Below are 27,991 nucleotides of genomic sequence, written 5' to 3' on the forward strand. Positions count from 1 at the left end.
TGGGTACATCCGCTGGGGTATAGTACTTCAGTGACCACTCTATCTGCAGCTATATTAGCTATTAACCTCAGTGCAACTCGGGTGAACTCCAAATGAGTTGAGCAAGTCGGACAGATTTCCCACCTGCCCAAAACTCATTGCCGCCAGTCGGGCTGAGAGTCGGTAGCAACACAACACACGTGCTCACAGGGCCCAAAGTTTGGCTCGGAAAATCACACTTATCTGGATCTTGCATTATTAAACCTTACATAATAATTCAGGCCAATAACCGACTGCAGTCTCTAATGAACTCCTTATTATTTCACTCTGAGTCTGATGAACTTTCCTCTCAAGAAACTTGTAACAAGCAGTATTTTCCTTTTTGTGTCGTTAAAGACGGACGCTCATTTAAACTCACGGAGCACGTTAAAACAAAAACCTTTCATGCTGCCTGTCGTTCCATGACAGGCATGCCTCTGTGCCTCGAGGTGCCGTCCCGGAGCCGGAGACACACTTTCTCATTGCTAAAAATAGACTTATCTCATGCTCCCCCATCCTGGTTTTCAAGAAGGAGCACACGCGGAGGAGGACTGTCATTATTTTTAACAACAGTTATGACAAAAACTGCACTTCTAGGAGTTTGAGCTGTTCCCATACGCTGCTCCTCATTCACCCCCCCGTCAGGGAACTTTAAGATCATCCATTAGTGAGGCTGATTGCTCACAAATGATTTCTCCTCCCACACAAGGATTGTAATTTGGAAATCAAAATGTAGAAATGACTTATTGACGGTGCAGTGGTCACAGCGAGACGGGTCCGGGTTCAATCCTTCCTGTGCCTGCGTCTCTCCTGGTACTTCGGCTTCCTCCCACCATCCAAACACTTGCATCTCAGGTTAATTGTTGATTCTACAAATTGCCCTCAGGATCAAGCGGGTATAGATGATGGATGGATGGATAATACAGTTTAGAAATCCTGCGTTGTAACTGCGGTTTTAGGACTGAATATATCAGAGATGTGAGTCATGTAAAAAAAGTGTTGTTGCTGTGTGATTGACTCAAATTTGGTTTCTTTGTCCAGGAAATGTACCCGGTGCTACGATTGCAGCTTTTTGTTGTCGCTGACTGCGTTCAATCACAGTACCTCCTGTGGCAAACTCACCTCGGGACACAATAGCCGACCCCGTTCACTCAGGCCTGTGTGTGATAACTAGCATCAGTCTGACGTGGCAATAATCCAAGATGGGGGGGTTAATAGTGTGTACCGTGCCCTCACCCTAAAGGACCCTGGAGAGTCTTTATAACAGCTCCATGCCTGGATCCAATGTGGACCTCAGGAAACATTAATTCCTCACTCAGTCTCAGACGAGGTCACTCTGGGTTAATGTTCATGGCAGGAGGCTGGGCTGATGATGGATGGATGCCACGGCTCATGGCCCTCCATCAGATGTGTTCAACTGAAATATAATACCCCGTTTCTTTCTTACGCATGTGACTGAGAGGTCTGAATCATGTGGTGAAGGAATTTAGGCTGTTTTTATCATTTAAAATATTCCAGTCAGCAGCTACATTCTTTTATTGTGCAGCTGAGTCTCTCCTGTTGAGCTGGAGTGCTTTAAAGGAGCATTTAAAATACTTCATAGCAGTTCTCAACCTTTTCAAGTCCCCACTAGAATAATCAAAGTTAGTTTTTGCAGTAATGGAACCACTGGGGCCTTGTACTGTATGTCTCTGTTGATAGTACTGCTGTCGAGCTTTCAGGTGATCCACCTGGAGACACCTTCGAGAAGCCTTCGCTCCATCTTTATTCCATGCGGTTGCGAGCATGCTGCTACCTGCTTGGTTACTGAAGCACAAACTAATGCTGTTTCAAATTAAAAGCCTTTATTTCTATTTTTTTTTTTAAAACCCTCTCGTGTTTCATACACAGTCCAGCTTTAAGCTGGATTTTTGAGCTATTTTTCTCAATAACTGTGTGGTGACCCCGAAGGGATGTCGTGACCCCCAGGTCGGGAACCACCTCTCTAAAATACCGAGCACTCTGACAGCCGGCCCCACTTAACGTTCATTTTAAAAACCAAACAATCCATCACTGTCGGTCTGCAGCGACACTTCTGTTCAGATGATACAACCTGTGGTATTTCCTCCCGGCACCCAGACGACCTCCAGAACTGTTAAAATCTCGCTCACATGACCAGTTATCTGCCCGGCGTCTGAGGGCAGCAGCTGAACACCAGCCGACGGCTGAGCTCTTCTAACGAACACGCTGACGGCTAAACAAGACCTTCTGTCGGGGCACTTTCTCCATCTGCCCTTCTGGTTGCTGTCTATTTCAGGATTAATGTTTGTTAGGTGTGTGATGAAACAAGCTGTGAGGCTGCAGTGACATCGGCTCACTGATTTCAAAAAAATATCTCCCACACTAAGAAAAACAGCTCCACTCTTTGATGTAAAACTTATTCAAAATGTCATTGTGTGAATTGGAGGAAAAGAAAGCAGCAGAAGTTGAGGTCAAGACACTCTGACCTTTACGACTGACTTATCTGGTGACAATTGATTTATCTGGTGACCTTAAAATGATTCTCCAATCTTATGGGAAAACTAATAAACACTTGAATTAGTCCCAATACCATTTAGCTTTATATCTTCATACGGTGCGGCTCGGTGCGACTTCTCTTCGCTTGTGTAAATGCAGCAGAGTCACAGTTTCCAAATCCATGCCCTCATCTCTTTTAATCCGTTTGTGATACAGTTCTGCACTAAGCAGCCCAATGGAAGTTAGTGAGTGATGCTCTGCTGTCTTTGAGAGTACATAACATTAATAACTCAAGGTAATGAGTCATTATCTGTTGTCTTTATCAAATTGACAAAACCCATGGCATTAGCAGAACTCTGAAGAGCGTACCAGCGTCAATTAAATCACCACCTCTCATTGTTCATATTCAGATGGCATTAAGGTACGACAAGTGAAACATAATTGGGTATTAAATTGTATTAAATTGACCATTGAGTGAAACAGATTCGCAGCATGTTTCATATATCCCCCATTAATTCATGCAAAACAGCATTAATCCATCATTAGCATGGATGGCTGCATGCTTCGCCTTGTCTCACCTTGTCCTGCGTTAATTTATCCTCGTCTTTTGCTCCCTTTTCTCTTTGCCTGTCGACCACGTCTGCCTCCACCAACACAAAATGGTGTGAGACAGTACGACACTTGTTCTCATTCGCAGTGGGATCACATACTCACGCGCAGACTTCACTGAGCGCAGCAGTTTGTTGATTCTGAATCACACCTGCAAATATTGAGCACTCGGTAATTTATGTTTTCCCAGACGCGTGTAATCTCTGACAAAGAACAGGAGGCAGAAAAAAACGCCAACAAAGATGAACCAGCTATGTTACTGAACTGTTTTGTTCCTCTTTGGATTGCGATCCTCGGTGCTCGTGGAGTAATTGTTGTGGGTTTATTCATGCGGCGTGCGTACACATAACATACCGGAGTTTTTCAAAGCTCAGGCCTCAAGGACGAGCGTTAGACGCCAATCAGGAAGCGGCGGGATGCAACGGTGCGGCCGCTCCTCTCTGGGGCTTTCCTTGTTGAGTGTAGAGATGACAGTGGGCGTAACATCACAGCGCTTTAATTGATTTTAGTCGAGGAACAAACCGCATTGTGCAGCTTCACAATTTTAAACAGTCGGCACGTCTCAAAGGATTTATGGTTTACAAAGGATTTGCCCAAATTTGGGCAAAAGGAAAGAGTGCAGAAGAGGCTGTGAAATGTGGCTAGATTTCACGTCAGCTTATTATCGTGTATTTTGTGAGAGTGCAGACTTCTGAGTAAGCCGCTAAAGTGGGAGACAGCTCGTGGCTGCTGTGACTGTCACATCTCCCCATGAACTGTAAAAGGCCCCAGGCAGAGGCTACCGCTCTGGTCCTGGCTGGGATGTGCTTTGTTTCTAAGCAACCTCCAGGAGAAAAGGAACGAGGAGAGTTGCTGCTAGGGTCTTGATTGGGTGTGGATGAAATGGGTGTTTGTTGTGTTTGTCGTTCTACATAAAGGCTTTGCTGTAGAAGCGGTTCGTAAGGCACGTTTCCAAGATACACAGGACCGATCAAAAAGTACAGAGTCGGTTCTTGTAGCACGTAATTGGATAATTGTTAGACAGGTTGTTGTTTTTTTACCATGGGTATGTGTGCATTTGTGATTTCGCCACGAGCTTGAGCAGAGAACGTACATCAAATTTTGAGATCATCGGGTCAGGAGTGCAACCAGATGGCTTTTTAAATGACGCGTACGGGCTTGTTCACCGTGAGTCCGTCACGCCGCCGACACCGAGTTCTGCTGTGACCTCTGATGTGTCTGAGAGAAAACATTCGCTGCAAATGACCTGAACTGAGGTGCGATGGCGACTGGGTTCTCTCACATGACAACACACCCACTCAGGCTGAGGTTTCTCCCCCACAGCAACTCAGTCGTAGCTCCCCACCTCTCCTGGTCTCTGGATTTGACTCCCTGCACCTTCAACACAGGTGTTGATGTGACGTAATGTAACTTGAAATACTTTCCCACAAACGATATCGCTTGCCTCTGCTCCATGAACATCACAGTCTCTGAATTGTTTGATTGCACCTTGTATTGTACCTCGAAGTCAAATTATATTGGCGCCACCATTTATTTAAAGAGTGAGTGTTCCTGGCAAAACATGACTGCTGTAACTGCACGTTGACCTGTCTCTCACCCGCTGTCTTTCGCCTACGCCTGACACTCTTCTTCACACACTCTTGATCCGACAGCACACAGGTTCCCACACTCAAATACATGTTTAAAGCAGTTTGACATCATGAATCACTCCTGCTCGCCTCACGGAGAAACAAAAAGGGCTCGGCGACGACATTCAGTGGGAGAAGCTGCGGCAAAACTCTGGGGGATGAAAATTTAAAAAATTGTGGAACAAATCGTGTTCGCGGGGATATCAACTTAAAATAGGCAACAAGTTTGGCCTGTCAACAATCAGTCCGCAACACTGCCGATGTGTTTTCTCCGTCCCTGCATGTATTTCTCAGTCTTCTACACTTCAGCGTCAAACAACAGGTGACAGCTGCCTTCCCTTAATCCGATCCAGTCTGGCCGCTCCAGAAGCCCGTGTTTTTCATATCTCCTTTTATCCCATTACAGCTACTTGTGTTGGAGCTGGAGGGAAGGACTCAATCAGCCTGCTCACTCCATTGAATTATTGCTAGAATCATGCAGTTTCAGTGACTGCCTGGGGAAGCGAATGAAAGCCTGGCTGGCTCCATAAGAGGGCTTTTTCACGGATGTTGACTATTAAGGCGGCATGAGTGTACGTATCTGATATACATTCAGCTTTAAAACCGGATGTGTTACAGCATCACGTTACATGTCCCGAAAAGGTGAAGAGCATCAACTCTGCTTATTCAACACTTTAACCTGGAAAAGGGGAAATGAACAGAAGTCAAATCATGTTTGTTTGTACACTCTTTGCCTTCAAAACAAGGTACACTTGCACATTGTTTGCACACAGCAGGTAGTCTGTTCCCAGCATCTTAGAGAACCACATTTTACTGTGGATGGAGGCTGTCTTCTGTCTCCTGATTTAATCGTACCCTTACCCCATGAAGTTCAGATCAGGGCTGTGTGGCGGTCACACCGTGCCGTACCATATCGCCCCTGTTCCCACGCTGGTATGTTTTTTGGGGTTCTCCGTTGGGCAAAGGTTGTGAATACAAAAACACCGTCGTCCCCCGGTAGGTCTGACAGAGTCGGCACAATTACTGTGTCACTGCATGTGCAGCAGAGGACATCCTGCACGCCGCCGGTGTTAAATAGTTCAACTTTGATAGCAGCCAACTTGTACTTTGAGGAACCTTCAGTGAAACCTGCCAGACAGGATCCTTCAAGGCAAACGCACAGGGACGCAATTCATTTGACAAAATTCTCATCATTCATGTGCATCAATGTCTTCATACAGTTTTTACAAGTTCCATAAGTACTTGCAAAATACAACTCTAATGGATTTAAATTACATGAGAAACGTATTTGATTTTAGTAGATTGAGAGAAATGTGATGTGCAACAGATGATGAAGAGACATGTAGACTAAACACTGGTACATAAATCACTGCAAGACTATCTTAATTTATTAACATTAAGCACTATCAATACGACTGAGGTAAATTATGCAACAGCAATAACAACACTGTACAGTCAATCAGTGATAATGGTGGCAGATGTTTGCAGCACATCACTAACCAAGGTTATTAGTACAGCACGGAGTGGCTGTATCTGTTGTTTGGCTGCTCCACCATTTGCTGGTAAATAGTTTTGGTATAATGCGTTTAGAGTGCACCCAGGGCGTCGTCAAGAGCTCTTCTTTCATTTCGCTGCTGTGAAATTAGGCCAGTAAAACACTGGGACGGGCACTTACACTAATTACATTTTACTGTCAGATGTGTCCAGGTTCACCTTCAGTCCCCTGAGCGACACGCCGCGCTCCGAATCAACACGAAGGCGTTCAGTGTCTGTGAGTGAATTGAATTTCTTTAACTGACATACAGTTCGTCCGTGTGGTAATTAATTACTCTCACGGTTGCCCCCTTTAAACGTTGTCAGTATAGCTAATTTTCATTAATCTGATTTGGTCCAGATTAAGATCACAGCAAATGATTCAACACGTTGATTGAGTTTGTGCCTCTAATGTTCCGGTTGACTTTGGAGAGAAAAGACGACTCAGAGATAAAGGATCTGAACTGGACTGTCGGTATCACTTCCATCTTCAAAAAGTCATTATGGCCGGCCTCCACCTCCACTCACTGGTCCGCTGTGGTCTGCAGAGAGGAATATTACATTAAAGGGGAAAGGATTTCAAGTGTCGTTGTCAGGTTGAGGGGTGCGGTTGCCTGCAGTGCCCAGGAGACCTGGAGTGTTTTTAAAATCACTTCCATTACAGGCTTGTCTCCAAGGACTCACCGCCTGTTTGGACATTCTCGTCTGTCGGTAAAGTTGACACAGTGATGAACTGGCTGCCGACTTGAGCATTAAAACCATTTAATACTTTTGGATTTTAAATTGGCTGCCCTCGATGTGTTTTTTTCACGTCATATTTGCAAATAAACAATGTGACAATATCAAATTATCTCTGTTTTTCTCCTGAACTCCTCAGTGGCTGCAAAGACAGCAAAGGATGGGAGCTTCGGAGCGTGTTGCTACAGCAACGGCGGTTCTGAGGCTTCCTCTAACAAGTTGCCTGGGAATGCAGTCCTGGCTGTTACATAAGATGTGACTTACTCTCCCTCTCGTTCTCCCTCTCACACACTCGCAGGGCTTTTCCTGTGGCAGAATTTCACATTCAGCATGATTTATTCATAGCTGGATAGCTGCGCTGGATTTATGATTCCACCATGTAAATGCAAACTCATGCAATCAACCACACTTGGCGAGAGTTTGCGTGGGGGCATTGTTGGACTCCAAATCCATTTCTGCGGCTGTTATACATGAAAATGGGGTCTTTGAAGAGGAGATCATTGCAAGACAATATGGCACTTTTGCCGCCGTTGTGGCAGCAAAATATGAGGTGCACTTTACATTTGCAACGTAAGCGTTAATTGTGTTGAATTCCAAACACACCAAAAAAAACTAAAAAAAAAAGCACCTCAAGTATTTTCATTCTGGAGGAAACAAAGAACGCTGATCTGACACTTTGTTAAATTTCTTTCTGTCACCTATCGAACCGTCTCCACTTTGACTGGCAGAGAGAAAGGAGAGCCGAGGAGGAGCGCTGAGCGCAGCACAGATAACACACTTCATCATTAGCGGGCTCATGATAAGTATTCAGAAATTCAGCAGCTTCTCCTTATCTGGCCGCCATAATCTCTGTGCAGCTAAATACTATGGCTGCATTCAGCTCGCCACTCCGTAGGTGAAATTGGATGTTAGAGAAGAGAAATTGCCATTTTACGTTTGTTGGGATAGCCTGCCAACGGCCTAATCATTTTTTGAAGAGATTAGTGCCAAGGCTGATGGACTTGTACGCCGAGCTCTTTTGGGAGGTTACGGGAATATGCATATCTGCTGTTAGAGCTCCTGTTCACTCTCAGGATCATTTTACAGCCTGCTGTACCTGTTATCTCCCCCGACTCTCCCAAAACACGTAACAACACGCAAACTGTCTTCTCTTAATCGTTACTGTTGTTTATGGAGGCTCAGTAGACTACAACCACTCACCTCCACTAGCTTCTCTTTGCTCTAATCTATCCCTCAGGCAAACCTCCACCCTGCTGGGAGAAAGATAGTGATAGTGGGGTGTGGGCTTTCAAGGCTATGGAGGGGTGTGTGTGTGTGGGGGGGGGGAGGGGGGGTTAAGCGTAACCACCGTTATGAAGTCTCAAGTTTGGATATTGGCCGGCGCCAGAAGTGACCATATTTGGATGAGCTGGGGGAGGAGCGGTTGATCTGACTCGATCTGATTGGAAACCCAACGGTACTACGTCCCGCCCACCGATAGCCGCAACCTCACTGCACCAACCTGTCAATCAAACAGAAACGCCCCCAAAACCACAACTTTTTGAGGCTTAGTTTTTAATTAACGACGGATTATTTCCAGATGGACCGCCAGAAAACTGTTTAGCTGTCAAAATTTAAATAACTCAAAGAAAGAATTTATTGACTTTGAATTTGATATATGTGCTGCATGCTCCCACACTGGCTTGAAATGTAGTTGTTAAATCGCTGTGTTGTTACTTCGTACTGTTTCTACTTTGCGCTCCACCGGTTCGATCGTGCTCCGTGGGATACTCTGATTTGAGGATGGAGACTTCCCATTTCTTACATTTATGTGTTTCACCATTACCTTAAAAAACAATTTTGTAACACAGGTTTTACAGCTTTAAAATTAATTGGAAGATTATTATTTCAAGGTTGGACAGTTCTGTGGTTTTATTAATGGCATTTGGAGAAGAGCTCTTTATTTCAGTGAGATGGTTCTGTGGAAATATGCAGGTGCCACACAGAAGCAGAAGCAGCCTACTAATCCGTGATTCCTGCAGGAGATTCTCTCAGGAAATGGTTGTGGATTTTAGCCAAAGTTGCCAGAAAATAATTGGGTCTCAGTTCCTTGTATGCGACTGCAGTGTGTGTTCTTAGAGGCTGAGTCCTCCCTCACTGTGGGAATTTGTGAGCAGCCGTACGAGCCGACGGCACATTTCCAGGTGACGCATGCAGCACTGAGTCAATCAGCACACAATAATACAACAGACTTTGAGTTTGATCTCCTGTCTCGGCATCAGGTATCAGTCACAGCAGCAGTCATGTAAGGAACAGTTTCTTTCTGGCATTTTGGTCGTCACGCTCGGCCGGAGACAGATGGATGATGAGGAAAAATATCAGTGACAAGTGATTGGCTCCAAATTGCTGTGTCAGTTTAAAGCGGCTCCGTTAGCTGATAGTTGCATTAGTAACTACTGTGTTTATTTCAGCTCACACGCCACACTTGAAATGCATGTCTGAATTGTCGGGCACGGTCACTTGACAAGTGAGCAGCCAAAGACGTAATCCAGGACCTCATTTTGATCGGAGCTGTTATGGCAGATATAATTGCCACTGTCCACGTCGTCCTTTGGTTCCTTCTCAAATCTAATAGCTCATGCCGCTGCTGATTTGTCCCGAGGGTTGAGCACACAATTCTCCTTCCTTTGCTTTTCTAACGAAAGGTCAGAATTCTTGGGAGACTGCATTTAACCTTTGGGAGATGGATCAGAAAGCCACTCCATCGATTTGGTTTGCTCAGTAAATAAGGGGCGTGACTCTCCTCGGCCCACTTTGATAGGATTTGGCTGGACAAACAACTTTTTATTACTGTGAATGAAATGCAATGCAAAAGGTTTTTTCCTCTTTGACATTTGTTGTTCATGAGTGAATTTTTATTTCTAAATGTGAAAGCATGTACGATTAAAATGAGCTTGGAAGATGTTTTGAAGTTGTTTGTCTCTCGTACTGTTTCAAAGTTGGTGTAAAAGATTCTGTACAAGTAAAAATACAATATTCAAATGACTTTTTAATCCACTATATCTCTGAGAAAGTCTCCATCCTTAGTGAAATCATCTTCTTTCTTGTGGCACTGATCCGTTTTTAATGATAAACCAGCGAGAACTAAAGCAGTTTTGATGCAGGACAACTTAGAAATGACAGATTCTTCCGCTGATGCAAAACATTAAAGACCATCTCTGATGTGTTGCCTCAACATCGGGACTCTTCTTCACAGTTCCCTTTATCCTAATCCTCTGTTAAAAAGCATCGTGGCTAACCACAATGCTAACCACTGCCAAGTCTGAAGGTCGCATGCCTTTGAACCCTCGGTCGAGTGCAGCGCTTTATTATCTTTTAACTTTGTTTTCAACTCCAGTTAGTGTCTGAGCTGGTGGAAGAGTGGGAGCTGTCAGTGATACTCAGGGCAGATATAATACTATTTAAATGCTAATGTGTTAAGAGGAGCAAAACGACCTTTACTCACAGTGTGCACACGGGCGGAGCGGCAGCACAAAACAGAAGCTTTAATAAATGAGCCTCTTCCTCTGACTCAGTCTCCCAGTCCTGCACACCTTGTGTCAGGTAGGAGGTGTGTTGACTGCACGGAGCTTTGACAGCATTATAGAGCAGGCTGTTGGTTCAAGTGTTAAGTCAAAGATGTTGGGATGACTGCAGATTGTGCAGAGTTGAATGTGATTGGTTTATTCTTTTTCTGGACGAGTATCTGTTTATCAGGGGAAAGAAGTCATGTGCTGTGTTCCAGATGACATATTTCCCTTAGTACGCTGACAAATAGCGCTCTTACATGTTAGGACAGGGAAGTGTTGTTTCAAATCGCACACTGCTGTTCTGCACTTACGGGAAATAACCGAAGCATGTGAACACATCACTTGCCAAAATATCTGCAGCTGTAATTATTTTACCCAGAAATGAACGGTGGTTTTTTACCCTTTTTTTTTTTAACAAACTCAATAAACACACTGATGGCTTCTGTCCAGCAGCAGCAGTGAACAAGAAACACTTTTGTTTGGGCTTCAGGAACAGCTGCAGCTTCCTCAGACGCCTCAATTTGAAAAATCTTTACGTCGATGGCCCCGCCCCTTCCTCTACAGAGCCAAGATGGCGACCGTTTAGGGTGGAAAGCGTCCAGCGCTTCACTCTTCTTTTTGGAGCGTTTTGAGAGCATCATCCTGGTACTTGTAGCGCGCTGCATGTTTCTGTATTTTAGTGCGTGTACACACTGATGCACTCAAAATAGTGAGTGTCAGAAAACGAGTCCGTCATTTGGATCACAACACCGCTGTGTTGAGTCGGATTGATCTTTAATCTAAAGGGGAAAAAAAATAAAGATCCCCGTCTTTTCTTGGCTTAATTTTCTCGTCCATCTTTATCTGCACAATCCTTATTTTCATCACCACATCTACATGTAAGAGCGGGATAGTCTGACATTCAGAGAATTCACCTTCCACCACCGCAGTCCTTCTAAGCAGTTGGCACCCTTGCCAGGAAGCCGATAATGTGATGGCAGGTGCTGGTGTCAGTGTAAGAACAACAAGCCCTCTCGCTGTCCACAGATGTCACTGATACTCGTCTCCCTGTTTTCAGAGTACTTGCCAGAAGGATGCACTCACTGAGAGCTGCTTTTGCCCTCAATCCACCTCGTGTAAATATGAATTAACCTTCAAAATGTTTTGTCTGACTTAAATATGATCTTGCTTTTTCTTTTTCTTTTCTTTCCTGTGCTTCATGTTAAATTCTGTATCAGCGGTGAAAAAGAAGAAAAAGGGAAATGATGGATGAGTCTGTCATGTGTCGTATAATCCCTGGAAGTGCCGTAACTGTGCGGGTAGATACTTTATTCAGTGCAGCTCCCTGAGGTACCTCAAGGAATAGTCAGCCGTCAAAGAAAGGCCTTGGATTAAGACAGCGACATAACTTCAGACAGAAATGTAGCATCACATCAATCAATAACGCACCGTCATCTTTCTTGCTGCAATTATTAGTAAGTGGTGAACTGGACTGACTCCGACCAACCAAGTTCACCGGATTTGGTCTGTGAAAATAAATTCTGTTGTAGTATTTTGATCAGCTTAGTTATGCGCAGCCTTTCAAAAACTGCTCCCCCTGAGGGAAATGTCTTATCTTTTTCCGCTCATGCACGCTTAGGGTAGCCTGGATTAATTTTACATCAAGCTGCCAAGAAGACATCCTCACGTAAGACCGGTAAACAACGAGAATTTGTTTTCATCTTGACAGATGGAGGACGACAGCAACAGAAGAGCACGGCTGCACCTCAGGGGTTGAGATCTTAGACCTCATTAAAAATTAATATGAAAGGAATAAATTTTATCCAATTTGAAAGATGAAAAGGAACATCCACCGTTAGTCACTATTCACTAACCGGACTGCAAGTCTTTCTCGTGAACTTACATAGCTTCTTTTTTTTTTTTTTATCTGTTAAAATTAGACTTTTTCAGAGCTATTGATATAATAATCAAGAGGAAAATCCTCCGTATACCCGGAGTCTACCTCTGGATGTAGTCAGAGTGCTTACGGTGCCAGGTTGTTTCCTCACTAACGGTTTCACACTGGAGGTCAAAACTCCAGCAACTTTACTGTCGGATGAAAATGTCTCGGCTCATGACTTTTAATCAGGGTCGTCATAAAACATTACAAAAAACTTTTCAATAAAATGGGTACAAATGAGTTGTCCTTTACCTGCCGTAGGTGCAGTCTCTGAACTTTTTTCGATCCACTCTTGTCAGCAGCAAAAAGACATGAACTCGTATTGATATGAGCCAAACAGCTATATTTCACCTGCATGGACAACGGCAGCACTTATAGGACAGATATGTCTCTGATTCAACATCATTGTAGTGTAAAAAACACAGTTTACAAAAAAGTAATTGCTCAACAGGTCGATCCTTGTTCATAGTTTTTGGACTGTCGTTTCAGACTGGCAGCAGTTGTGTTATGGGACAGAGTGTAACAGCAGCAATACCTACATGAGATCATCAAATGTCATTTAGTCAGCTAGAGTTGGCCACAAGGAAGTGATCTCCTGCTGCTCTTTTTGCTGACACTGACAGCTTTGGTCATTGCAGTGCCTGAATAATAATGGTTAAGGTGGTTAGGGTCCTTCTTATTTATAATATTCATATCAAGGTGTCAGAATCAGGTTTATGATAATATAGAGAATTCATTGACTTGTTAATACACTGATATACTTCAAAAGTGCTATAGTTGTGTGTCAAACCCGTCCTTCTCCTCTCACCTCCCACAAAAGCTCATTAAAACTAAAAAATAATGCATGTGATGTTTTTTGTGAAGATTTTACACATTTAAAAAATATTTACCTTGACTTGATAAGCATTCATCAGTTGAAACCTCTTAAAGTAAAAACGATATGGAGCTCTTCATATTGCCTTCAAGATCTATTCCAATTTTTGATTGTTTCCTGGATAAAGTCACAGAAATATTGATGACGTCATCCATAATATACCACTAACGTGTCATTTTAACCTATGTCGCCCAGGCATAATACAAAAGAAGGACATTGTAATAACATTGGGAGGAGACAGCGGTGAGGCATAAAGATAAAGTAAACCTTTCCTCTGATTAAGTTAAATACATCAAACTGGAACGTTTGCCCTTGGTGACCGATCACACAGAATTGGTTTTTAATCTAAAACAACCTGGCCAACAGAAAGAGAGAGGGAGGGTGCGTTTGGTGATGGCCTCCCAAGGACTCCCACCCGGCCGTACGCCTCTCAGCGCACTCCTCCGGGCTTTGACGGATGACACCAGCACCGTGGAGTGATAGGCTATTATTTCACTTTGCATTGGATAAATGGCAATGCGGACCTCCGCCTGTCGCCTTCCCTTCTCTTTCTTTGGTTCTCTTGTTTTTTTCCTCACCTCCACAGACGCATACCATCACAGACCTTAATAGAAGGGGAGAAATAGGAGAGGTGAGATTTTGTCTGTTGATTTTCCTTTCACATTTCAGACGTGCTAGTTTTTGAGGTTTCTTCTTACCTGTGGTTGAGGTGGATGAAGGGAGTGACAGTATGTCTGGATAAGGACTGACCTGTATGTGATTTGGTGTTAGGCTTTTTTTTTTTTTCTTTTTTTCCTTCCCCATCATTAAGTGTGAATGCATAACTTTTTGGGGAAAATGTATTTTTAGCTTGAGTTTGATGTTATATTGTCTTTCTCTTTGTTTCTTGCTTTCAGACCAACAGTATTCATGGTCTCCCTCGCAGTACTTCGATGAGGACAGCTACTCCCCTCCACCCAGGAACATGAAGGGTCTCTCCGGTGGCCGCCCTGCCCATCTCCAGCTCACCTCCCCCTCAGCCCACACCTGCGGCCTGGTTGACTGCGACCATTCCCTGGACCACCACCACCTCCACCATGGTGACTCACGGTCCCCCTCCTACCTCCTCAGCCCCACCGAGAGCTGCCCCCTTGAGGGTCACCACCGCTGCTCCCCACGGAGCTCCATCCACTCTGAGTGCATGGTGATGCCGGTGTCCATGTCAGCCCCCGACCACTCCATCTCCAGTAGCACTTTCCCCCGTATGCACTACGGTAGCGCTTCGCGGGACACCGGTGGAAACACGTCAGGCAGGGAATCCCGAGACGACGGTGGCTCATCGTCACACGGTGGCAGCGGCAAAATGAACCGAATCCCCGCAAACCTCCTGGACCAATTTGAAAAACAGATGCCGCTTCACCGGGATGGCTTCCACACATTGCAGTACCAACGCACCTCCACCACAACCACAACTACAGAGCAGCGCCATGAAAGCCCGGGGCGAATACGCCACTTAGTCCACTCGGTACAGAAGCTCTTCACAAAGTCGCACTCCCTGGAAGGTTCCTCCAAGATGAACGGTACTAAAGGTGACTCGCACAGGGACAACTCACATCACCACCATCACCACCACCAAGGCCACCACAAACACAGCAAACGCAGCAAGAGCAAAGAACGTAAGTCTGACGGCAGCGGCAAGCAGCGCTCGGGAGGCTGGTGGAGTTCAGATGACAACCTCGACAGCGACAGCACCTACAGAACGCCGAGCGTCATGTCACGACATCCGGTAGACCACATCAGCCACTGTTACCCCGACTCCATGCACGGCCATCTGGCGGGAGACCTGTCGCTGAAGACCTCCAAGAGCAACAACGACGTCAAGTGTTCGGCCTGTGAGAGCATGAGCATGGCACCGGAGGGCAAGTTCATGAAGAGGAGCTCTTGGTCAACGCTAACGGTCAGCCAAGCCAAAGAGGCCTACAGGAAGTCCTCCCTCAACCTGGAGAAGCCCATGACGCCCACCGACCTCAAGCCCAACATCAGGCCCTGTCACTATCTACAGGTACGTTGGCCTTATTTCACTGTGAGTCGGCTTGTTCCTCTCAAGCAGCAGGAGAAGAAGTAGTATAAAAAGAAACAATATGGATGCTGCTTTAAAAAAAAACTGCATGCTCGACATTTGATGAGTAAGTCAGTGATACAATAATTTAGTTTATTTAATACTACTGATCTGTGGATCGGTTGATGAATATTGGATGGATTGATGATGATGGAGGGAGGGAGGGATGGATGGATGGATGGATGGAGGGAGGGAGGGCGGGATGGATGGATGATGATGGATGGATGGATGGATGGACGGACGGATGGACGGATGGATGGAAGGAAGGATGGATGGATGGATGGATGGATGGATGGATGGATGGATGGATGGATGGAGGATGGATGGATGGATGGATGGATGGATGGATGGATGGATGGATGGATGGATGGATGGATGATGATGGATGGATGGATGGATGGATGGATGGACGGACGGACGGACGGACGGACGGACGGACGGACGGACGGACGGACGGACGGACGGACGGATGGATGGATGGATGGATGGATGGATGGATGGATGGACGGATGGAGGATGGATAGATGATGGATGGATGGATGGATGGATGGATGATGGATGGATGGATGGATAATGGATGATGATGGATGGATGGATGGATGATGGATGGATGATGATGGATGATGATGGATGGATGATGGATGGATGATGATGGACAGACAGATTTGATGTAGTTATATCTGACATGATGCCAACAAATAAGTGAAGAAGAGACAATAACATTCATTTTAATTCCACGACAGTGATCTGGCATTCATTCCCAATAATATCAAATTCAGAAGAACCACAATCTCTGAAGCACAAAGACAAACTTCAGTCCCAAAACGTGCTCCGTAAAAGACAAAATATTCTTTTTTGAGAAATATTGTTTGTCAATAGAAAAGGAAGAAAAGCTGCTCATCTCAGTTGGATTCCTGACTGATGTAGAAGACTGTTTTGTTCGTCACTGCTCTGAATGTTACAATGCGAGCCTGTCCTATGGCTCAGCATGTGGCTGGCACTAAAAAAGACGAGCACAGCAGGACAAATCAATTAACTCTGTAAATGATCTGCGCCGGAGGGGAAAGGATGGCAGCATGAGAATAATGTTTGCTCTGCTTTCGCATAGGTTTCAGTTTGGAAAAAAGGTTAGCATTTAGCTCAGGCCCGTGATCAGCTCTGCGGGAGACCCCATAGCACCGTGGGCATCAATTTAGAGTGAGTCAGCACTTTTCACAGGCGTGTTTCACGGGTTTTATATGCATGCTGAAGGGTGGATGAAATAGGAAAGCACATTTCTAAAATCCCAAATTGCAAATCCAAGCAGGGGAATATAGATATCTATAACAATGTCATATCTGATAGCACCATGTCAGTAAAGCCTGCAGCCAAAATAAAGTCAGGACTTCAGCGCACTGGGAAAGAGGACTTGTAGACTCACCGCTCTCGGCAAAGAGTGTGTCGTGTGGATTACAGACTCTTTTAAATGGAAAGCCAGTACATCACTCAAATCAGCCAACGGTGCCAAAGAAATCACTCAGTGTAACTTTACATCAACAGAAAGTTTCTAATTTGGACAGGCATATTTCTAAACATAACTGATCCTCATTTTTAATAGGCCCTGATCCACTCCATTATTTATTTATTTATTTCACAATCCCAGTAAGTGCAGTAATCTCTCAATGAGAGAGTCGCAGTGTTTCATGCCCCCCCCCCCTTCTTCTGTTTGGTCATTCAGCTGAGGTAGTGTCCCAGTCAAAGCACTATAAACACATCTAAAAATATCCTCCTCTCCTCCTTCCTGCCGCAGGGCTATTTTTAGACCAACGTTATCAATCCAATCCGTAAGGGTGTGACACATCATCCCTCCCCGAAGGAGAATCAATGCCCTCTCGGAGAAGATGCATCGAAGTAGAGGGGGAGAGAAAGCTGGAGATGCATCCTGGTCAGGGGAAGAAACAAAGCAAAGGACACGGCTGTTTTTTCTCCCCGTGGCTGCTGCTGGTCACAGTCAGGAGTGATACTCTGCTCACACACCGAGGGGTCACATTGACAAGTATTCACTTCCCACAACTGTCTGCGCTGTAATGACATAAACTGCGTCCAGGGGGAGTGAATGTCTGTCCATGTGTGAGTGAGAGTGGATGTGGGGAGGTGTTTTTTTTTTTCTTTCTGTTTATTGCACACCAGATGGTTTGATGATGTGCTAGTCACCTTGTTTGTGTCCTTGGTTGATGACAGAGGGAACGAAAAACTTTGGAAGTCCTACAAAACCACGAGGCTACAAACAGTGTGTGTGTGTGTGTGTGTGTGTGTGTGTGTGTGTGTGTGTGTGTGTGTGTGTGTGTGTGTGTGTGTGTGTGTGTGTGTGTGTGTAAGTGAGTGAGTGATCAATGAACTGGACGATGGGGGAGACAGTTAGATTAATATTGGCTGGTCTTTCTTTGAAATGACAGATATTGGAGAATCAGACCTGTTGTTTTTACAAATTATCCCCAATTACCCCCCCCCCTACAAAAAAAAAAGACGTGCACACACGAGTTGTCATTGTTTCATAAGTATGACTGTGAGCTTTGATTAATGTGATTCTGGTGTTGTTCCACTGATGGCGACAGACTCACCTGATGCGCATCGACCGTAGGCTGCTGTCTCAGAGGCCTCTCGTCTGCAGGAAGCTGTGATCTTTGCATCCTCCGGCTTCCAAGCGCCAACTTTAAAACACAATAACTTTGTCTTACTGACACCTCTCAGCCCTGATTAAGTCAGCTGCTGTAGACAACGCAAGTCTGTTCTCTCTGCATACAGTAGTCGTACAATGGGAGGATTAGTCTTTGATAGTTTTGCTGATAGGGCATTGCAGAGGGATTTAATAAGCCAATTAATTGGCATGTTGGCTTGCCAAAGGTGGAGCTTGAGAGGCAGAAAGAAAGGATGCTGATTAAAATCCAAAAGGGAAGTGCAAAGAAGCAGGAACAAAACTGGCACTCTCATGGAAAGCTAGAGTAACACACACCTACACACACACCTACACACACACACACACCTACACACACACACACACACACACACACACACACACACACACACACACACACACACACACACACACACACACACACACACACACACACACACACACACACACACACACACACAGGGGTTCCCTAACATTTCCATTAAGGAGATCCCAGATAGCAATCAGGCCATGAACTCCTACTTAGTAAGATTTGGTCCCAGGAACTGGAGGATCCGACAGCCGTTTGCAGCTAAACGCTCCTCATCTCTGTTGCCTGAGGCGACAATGTGGCTTTGTGGTTTCCACCGTGTCAGGAAGCATCTGCTCGTGTTTGTGTTTTATTCCCTCAAATGTCGAGTTTCCTTTGGTTCAACAGCGAGGTTAAGTCAGGATATAACCATTTCATTGTCAATTGCTAAGCACATTATACAACTTCCTTTGTGTCTTGTGTGCAACTGCTCTTCCAAGCCAAATCAAAAATAATGGTCACCTATGATAGCGTCCTAATTCTTGACGGCTTTAAAAGGAATATTTGCTGCTTTAATATAATTTTATTGCCAATAATTCTTCAGTGATTTAGTGTCTTTTAACATAATAGTTCAAGCCATTTTGTGTGACACAGATCAGGAATTAACAGTTTAAACGTGGAGAGTCTCACAAGCTGAGTTTGGAGAACGTGGAGGTTTTAAATAGAGTAATCACAGGTATTCATTGTGTTTGGTTTGATTTGCTATATCTTCTATTGGAATTGGTTCTAGCTGTGCTCCATCTATTATATTTGTTTTAATAGCTCTTGTTGGTCAGATCTTTCCAGAAAAGAATCTCTGATAAACCCCTTGTATGGTTTTGTTTCAGGAACACATGGCATACTGGCAAAGCAGATCAATAAAGTACCAAATTAGCAAGCTAAGAAGCTAGATATTTTTTCAGGAGTTGGCAAAGACCAGAACAGAGAAAGGAAGAGCCAATACACACACACACACACACACACACACACACACACACACACACACACACACACACACACACACACACACACACACACACACACACACACACACACACACACACACACACACACACACACACACACACAGACAAATAATGGTTTTTTTTAACCACCAATAATGTTCTCTGTTGGATGTGAAAGTAGTTAATTGTTTGCTATCATATTATCCGTGTTACATGGTGGTGGTCGTGTTTGTGTGTAGGAGTAATGCAGATGAGGATCTGAGGCCGATTGGCCAATTAGTCCTCCGTTAACACCACACATTTTGGGTCTAGCAGCTGATGTGGATTGTCACAAACAGAAGGGAGTTTGCATAAGAGATTTACTTCAAATAATTATCATTTATCAACACTAAGATTAACAAACAAACACAATGCGGCAGCGATCATCAACAGTAAGAGCTAACCATGAACGTGAGACGATGTGTTGTGGAGGTCTTAAAGATGCAAAATAAAATAATGCAGGGCTGAGTGGAGAGGTGGAGCTGGCTGCTGAAATAAAGAGCAGAAAACCCTCCATTTCTTGCAGACATGGACAATAATAGTTCTTGATGGCTTCAACTTTAACTTGTGGGCCAATACTAAGATCTTCTTAAAGTCTGGAGCCTCTCGCTGTTTCCCAAACAGAGGAACTTTATCTTCACTACTGAAGTGTTCAAAAAAAAGTTGTTTTGAAGTAGACATTAAGATATATATTTGGCAGTGAATTGAGTGCTTTACATTAAATCTGAGTTCTCTCTGGAGCCACTATGGCGACATGTGTTATTGCCATTTCACTGGAGTTAAATGAATGCATTTCAGATGCGGGTGTTTCCACCTCGGAGCCAAAGCTGCCCACAACAGTGGAGGCTGCTTCGAGACATCTGAAAAGTCAAACATTGAGTTGTGTAAGTAGGACAGAGGATAAAGTATTCATAATATTTGAATGGTTAACAATGCGGTTTTGTGAGTTTTGACGCAGCAAGTCAAGGAAAATATGGCCTTTTGTGTTCAGCACTTTCCTTTATGGTTTCTTCCTTTTTTTCCTCCAGAAGTTTTTCCTCCCGTCGGCCCTTCGAGGCAGCTCTCTGCCACGTACGACGGTGAAGGCTTTGATGAGATTTGACTGAATTTTTTTCTCTTGTCCCGTCCTTTTAGTATTATGTGAAAATGTTAGACAGTTTAAATAATGTTATTCAAATCAAGTTGACATCACAAAAAGTCCCTCAGAGAAAATCAACATTTTGAACCGTGGTCGTAGCAGAGATCAAGGGATGGTAATACAGGTGAACCACTCTGATCCGTGCTGAGGAATGTACACAGGGATGGGTCAAAACTTTCCATTTTCATATGAAACATCTCAGTTTCTACCCGATGGATTGGTGCCCAGTTGTTCATGCTGCAAAGAAGATGAACTCTAAAGATCCCTGGACTTTCCATCCCGTCATCTTCAGCTATGCTTTATTAGGTGTGAAATTATATCACGCTTAAAAGCTGAACTAAGATGGCAAACACGCTAAACAATATATCTGCTAAATATCAGCATGTCAACGTCTTCATTTGAAGCATGTCAATATGCTAAAATGAGCATTCAGCCCCAGCAGTGCTGTCAGGGCAGACTCTAGCATGGTCCTATTAAAAGCTGTTAGAGAACTAGTATTAATATTGAGGAAGACGAGAGAGGAAGAGTTGTGGGTGATGTGCGGCTGGTGCTCAGACAGAGGAAGAAAAGGAAAAATCCTGTTCCAACATACTCGGTGTGTTCGTGCAATGTTGTGAGAGGAAAAGATGGTCTGGGGTCTGGGAGGTGGGATTACCGATGATTGAGCCTTTTAGAGCTCTTTAACTCTCTCTGCCTTCCTTTCTGTCTGTCTCAACATTTCCTCCCTCCTTCTACACTGTATCCCTCCCGTACCGACTCCCTCTCCCTCTCCCTCTCCCTGTCTATCTCACTCTATTGCTTTACTTAATAGCAGTGACTTATGTTTCTTAGTGGGTGTATAGATAGATCCGCAGAGTTAATCAATGAAATGCACTGCTGCACTGCAGAAGCACTTGCTGAGGCCTGCCTAGCCCCACCACACACACACACACACACACACACACACACACACACACACACACACACACACACACACACACACACACACACACACACACACACACACACACACACACACACACACACACACACACACACACAGTGCATTCCCTCTGGCCTCCTATAGAGCCACAGATCAAAGCACCTAAAGTAAAGGTGGAAACACAAAGCTACAGTAATATGCCAACGTCTGCAAAATTCCACTATAAGATGCTGGTGAACCATTTCACCAGTTATTTATGGGCAAAGTACCAAAACAACACACACCAAAGGTTGCGGTCACACCCTGGTGGGCATCAAGAAAACTCTCATCATAGCATGCGAGAAAATCATTTTTCCAAAGACACGTCTCTTATTTGTTGAGCAAAATCCAGTCAATTTAAGGCGGTAAAAGTTCTGTCGTTGTGAAAATGTAACTTTACTGTGAATTTTCGTGTCATCACCATTAAATGCGACGCTGAACAGATGACGCCGTGTCTCGTGCTTATTTAGGAACAACAGAACCATCAAAGCTTTCCTTGACAGTTGAGGCTTCTCACCTGTGATTCCTGCTTCTTCTCTCAGGTCAAAGTGAGCAGCAGAGACAATGTGTTGACATGCGTCCACGTTTGAGTTGCACTAACGATGCTTAGACGTCGTATGTGTTTTCACAGCATCGGTAAAGCGGACTGCTTCCTGCTGGTTTTTCTGGGGTTTTTTCAGTGGGAGACTCCCCACAATCTATCCAGTTTATCAACGAATTCAAATTAAACAAATCTCACCACAGCTTGCGTCCGTCCTCTGGCGCTCCGTTCATTAATTAGACATCTAAAAATATCAAACCCCTCCAAGACTTAATTAACCCATCGACTCCGTGTGGAAGATGGCGTGCGCCTGTCTTTGGAGGGGAGATGAATGACTTTTAGCAGTGTGTGTTTGAGGTTACGTGCCTGTCCGTGTTGAGCTTGTGTTTTCAGATAGAAGGCATCACAGTGAGTTCAGGTATTCCTAAAATCATCTTTTACACCTTTGTCCTTTTGTTCATGAGTATATCTTCGTGTTTGACTTCTGTAGTGGAAGTTTGTCATTTTGTGTTGCCAAATTTCATGTAACACCGCAGCCTTGCCGTGAAATATGTTAAAAAGAAGAGCAACAGAATCCATCACGCTCCTCATCAATCACGCCTCCCTCCATGTTAACTTCACAACATTAATGTAACATAAAAGTCAAAGGCTGCTTTGATTCAGCATTCTCTCTGATTGAGAGTGGGTCACGATGAAGCCATAACTCATTAATTATTTAGACAGTTTGATTTGATTTGGCACTTGATGCTGATGAATTTGTGTCATGAGGAAATCTTTTTTTTTTTTTAATATATATACATATATATATAAAAACTGTCCTCAGATATCTTTAGTGTCATTAATGGATTTCATGTCTCAAAAATAGTTTGATGTTAAAACGATTTTCTGTTGAGGAAGAAACGAGGTTGTTTTATTTTTAACAGTATGTGTTGTAAACGAGAATTTCTTTTTTTTATTTCCTTTTGAAGAATAATCACATTTCAGTTTTCCAATAGATGACATTTGCATTAGAAACTCAATGGTCTGACACATTAGTGACATTTGGACAGCCTATTTCCTCCTGACATTTGCCACAGACAGTCAGCTGCCACCCAGTTCATTATGGATCTCTGAATAGTGAGTTAGTCACTGATTCAATTCAATTCAGTTTTATTAATATAGCGTCAAATCACAGCACAGATTATTTCAGGTCACTTAATATAGTCGAGTCCTGAACTGTACAACATTTTAAAAAGAAACCGGCAATTCCCACAATTTTGAGTATAACAACACATTTATCCAACTTTTTTTTTTTTTTTATCATAATAGTGGTTTCGGGGCAATTTGAAAACCATTCTTGACTTCAACTCTGCTCCGGAGTGACTGTAAATTCAAAAAGATATGACCATGAGTCAAATATGACTTCATCAAGTCTAGACAGTGGTGGATTTCTGCTGTTGTGCGGCTGATCTGACTGCCAGCATGTTAAAGTGACAGACGTAGCATCAGAGAAGTCTTCAATTCCTCAGAGAATTTAATCATTTCTGATAATATAATATTTTCTGAGTGTATGAGCCGAGCTTCTGGCTGTCGCAGACACTCAGCAGCTTTGAGCAGGTGAAACTAAAAATCTAAAAATCTAAAAAGAAAACACGCAAAATGAAGCAAGGTGAAGTGCTTTCATATTTTACTGTCACGCCTTTGGTGTGAGAACAATCACCATTGGTTCAAAACCACAGTGGTTGACGTTTGCCCAGCTGATTTTAATAAGCTGCACCACCATCTTTAAAACAGAGATCTATTCGAGACAAATAAGAAATAACCTTTTGTAATGACATAATGACATGTACCATAATGGAGTCCCATTTTTTCTTGCGGTATGAGCATGATTCAGGAAATAATTGTGCTCCTCATGATCTCCATTCGTATTACAGTTATATGTGCTTTGCTTGAAATTAATTAGCATAACAGAATTGGCAATAACATGCATTAACATCCACTTTGTACTGTGCTGCAAGATGTTTGACTGCTTGCTCCACATTCAACATTTAAGACCGCCCAGATGTTGCAGTAAAGACGGGCAGATGATGATGATGCTGATGTTTGGATTCTTAATTATCTGGCGTAACGAGTTGAAGAACATGTACGCCGCATGGATTGTTCTGATGGCAGCTTGTCACACTTGTCAATGCAAGTGTCCATCAAACGGCATATCGCTTCACCTCTGGAAAATATCATAACACTGTTTTTCGTGGGTTTAATGTTTTAATATCGCGTCATTTGGATTTACACGGTCCTCTAAGAGTTAAGAGAAAGTCTAAACTGCACGGTCGCAGTGCTGCAGCGGTGGGAACATAACGTGCTTTGTTGCAGATATACTGTCGTAGCCTTTTACTCATGCTTATTTGTTGATTGGAAGACACAGACACCCTGCTGCATAAATGAAAAGAATAAATGCTTCACATCACAAACTTTTACAGGACTAAAATATCTCGGGAGACGCTAGAATTCTCCATAAAATATTTAAAAAGGCATCTCTTAGCTACCAGCTTTTCCATAAAAGTTGCTCATATATCGATGTGGCGTTTACAGCATGTTGCTCGGCTCCCATAACCTGACGTGACAGATGGTTCGTTACAAAGAACCACCTGAGGAGGTATCCTTGAAAACCGTTTGGAAAATGTCATCACACACCAAGCACATAGCTGCCAGGAGCTGTGCCCGAGGAAATCAGTTATTACAGTTTTAATTTAGTGTTGAATGTGTGAGCATTATATCTCATGGATGTGTTCCCTGTCAGGATAAGTGCACTGTCACAACTGCTACATGTTTACCTCTATAAAACCAACCAGTATGTGTGTCGTCGTCCCTCCATCCACCAACCAGGTGCCCCAGGATGAGTGGGCGGGTTATCCGGGCGGTGGGAAGGATGACGAGATCCCTTGTCGCCGGATGCGGAGCAGCAGTTACGTTAAAGCCATGGGGGACGAGGAGAGCGGAGAGTCCGACTCCAGCCCCAAGACATCGCCTCAGAAGTTGGTGCGGCCGGACACCCTGGTCAAGGCCATCATCAGACCCAGGGACCTGCTGGACTCCCAGAGGTATGACTCTTTCTCAAAACAGCTTTCAGAAGTTCATGGTGATTTGCTTTTTATTGTTTACTTGTTTTTTTTGTGCATGTCCTTGTTTGTGTATTTGGTTTGGCTCTGGTTTTGGCGCAGAGCGAGCAGTGTCCATCTTAAAAACGCTCATGCTCACCTCATGTATTGAAAGTAAGCATGCATAGCATATTAATGTGATTATATCATTTTTCAGTTGTAAAAAGAAATATAACAATCCCATTAAAAAAAAAATCGATGTACTGTTTTAAGCTGATTCCTCTCTGACCCCACAGGGATTCCCCTGGGATCCCACATAGGGACACTGACACTTTTTGATCCGACCACTAGGGGGCTTTCAGTATTTAATTATACTTTTATTTAGTTTAAGGTATCGTTAAAATCTATGTCAGTCATTTCTCAAACCCCTAGAAATGAAGTAATTTCTGTGGTAAAACTTGTGGGGTTTTTTGTATCATTTTCATGATGTACTTATACGAGGGTGGAAATGAAAAAGCTCCGAGACTGCTCCTGTTGCAGGGGAGCGGCTTGCAGCACCTTCACATGCATGGAGAGAAGCTTTAACCTTTGTGAATAAATGTTTCAAGTTACACACATTTTTGTATTTTTAACAGTGCGTTCCATCTCAGCTCGTGATGTGAACAACATCATACTTGTTATTTTTTCATGTGCGTTCTCTTTAGCAGCGTTGGATAGTTTCCATGTTTTTATGTACAACTGCACCACTATGTCAGCGTCAAGCCCTTCGTAGCTGAACTCTGCATTCTGTGGTACTCGTGTCAGCAGGAAGAAACTGTTCAGCACGTTCTTCTGGGATTTGTCCCATCAAACAGGGAGGAAATCGAGGGCTTTTGTTTTGGTGGCGCAATAAAACACTCATAAGAGGATTACATGATGAGACGAGCTGAGGAATGTAATAGGACAAACGAGCACAAGCAACTGTTGTGGAGATATACAAGAAGAGTTACTATGATTTTGGATTCATAAATCCATTCGACAAGAATAAAGTTAGATAATAGAGAAGTCAGATCAACAAAATAAGGAGTGAAATAGCCTTTAGCCAATGTTTTTCACATGAAGGTGCATTTCTTGGGCTGTTATCAGTAACGTGAATATTGAAATGATCTACCTTTCTTAATATTTATGTGTGCAAGGCCAATTATATTAAAATTAGATACACCGATGACAGTGCAGAGATTACTCCAAAGCTGTTTAGAGTCAGAAGCAGATTTCCTTGCAGCTGCTTTGTGTGTTGTTTGTCATGATATTTATTTATTTATTTATTATTTATTTAATTTTTAGCACTTTTTGCACTTGTTTCACCTTTTGTGGTAACTCGCATCTTTATCTCATTCATTTCCTCCCCACGTAAACATTGTCCTGGGAAAACACCAGCCACAGATACAAAAGATATTCATCACATGTCCTACACATTGTTAAAATGATTATTTTGTCCATTGTTTGCAACAGTTTTTCAATGCTCACTTTTTAGTTTGTAATCCATAAATAAAACTATTTCAATGTTGTTTATTATCTTACTATACCAGCTATTGGGATTTTAAATCGGATTCTTATAGTACTTCAAATACCAAATCATTACATTGTCTGGCAGCTTTGCATTTTCCAGGGTAATTTTCTAAAGGTAACAATCCAACAAAGCAAATTCACTTTCGTTCTCTCTTCGAGGGACCCGTTCCTCTTTGTTCACAGCTGAAAGTGAAAATAGTAATTACAGCCAAGATTCAAAAGTCTATTTTAATAATATGACAATTTAAGAGATATCCTAGACCTGCTCTTTCAAAACACAAGTTATTTTTTATCTGCTTCTCTTCTTGTAAATTGAGTGCATTTGTGAGCAAAGCTTGGAGCTGATTGGTTGGGGGGGGGGGGGGGTCTCCATTAAAGGCCTGGAGCCTCAACTTAAATAGCTGTAAGCCTGATTGAATGTTCTTTTTTTTTGGACAGTCAGATGTTGTCCTTCCTTTAATCTGAGTTGTACGGAAAAAAGTAGAGTCAAGATAAAAGAAAAAGGCTTCTTGGTAATTCTGTGACTTTCAGAGGTTTTGTGTCACATTCATTAAAATCCGTGTGCCACAGACACTCGTATGCTTTGGTGAAAAAAGAAAGCGAGACAGAAACATGCCATGCAACATGCCTTGCATGCAGATGGGCAGCAATTTTCTTTTTGGAGAGAAGTAGCTTTCTGCTTGTAACCCTGCTGTTCATTCATGGACATTAACATTAGCCAATGCGAGAGAGGACTTTAGTTGCTGAGAAGTTGCCGTGGGTTCGTGACCTCGTACCTTGCTCTTGGAGTGACCTTTGCTGGTTGACCACTTCTGAAAAGCATAACAATGGTTTTCATTTTCATCCATTTGCACACAATCGGTCTGTCTTTGATTGAATGGAGTCTCAGCTCTTTCTTTTTCAGATATCTCCTCTGTTTGAGAACTTACTCAAACATCAGACTTTGATAGATCCCCGTTCTTTAGGTAAAACAGGGCGTCATCTCACTCCTGATTATCATCTATTGATTTAAAACACCTGACTCTAATGCCACCTTCAAATTACTTGCTAATCCTAGAGGTTCACATACTTTTGCCTTTCACATGTAATATTGGATCACTTTCCTCAGTATAATTATTTTATGTAATTTGTTTAATTGAGTGTGAAAATTATGATAAATGATGTTTTCAGTCACATTTATGCTTAATAAATTTCTAGCACCACCGTAAACTACTTCAAGCAGATGGTGCTGAAAGCAAGTAAGGTTTGAACAACCTTGCC

At 43.4% G+C, this 27,991-nt stretch overlaps 1 protein-coding gene across 6 annotated transcripts in view; it reads left to right on the forward strand.

The window, feature by feature from the left end:
- The window catches only part of dlgap2a (discs, large (Drosophila) homolog-associated protein 2a), a 133,295-nt gene that overhangs the window by 72,596 nt on the left and 32,708 nt on the right, over positions 1–27,991 (forward strand). For all 6 annotated transcript variants that reach the window (XM_069718893.1, XM_069718894.1, XM_069718896.1 and 3 more), the window contains 2 exons: positions 14,259–15,403; positions 24,972–25,186. In XM_069718893.1, coding sequence (XP_069574994.1) covers positions 14,259–15,403; positions 24,972–25,186 — 1,360 coding nt within the window. The remainder of the gene's footprint in view (positions 1–14,258; positions 15,404–24,971; positions 25,187–27,991) is intronic.

Source organism: Brachyistius frenatus, unplaced genomic scaffold (assembly GCF_029030835.1).
Source record: "Brachyistius frenatus isolate BFR_SWC_R1_liver_20210118 unplaced genomic scaffold, ASM2903083v1 Contig_201, whole genome shotgun sequence".
In the NCBI taxonomy this organism is placed as follows: domain Eukaryota; kingdom Metazoa; phylum Chordata; class Actinopteri; family Embiotocidae; genus Brachyistius; species Brachyistius frenatus.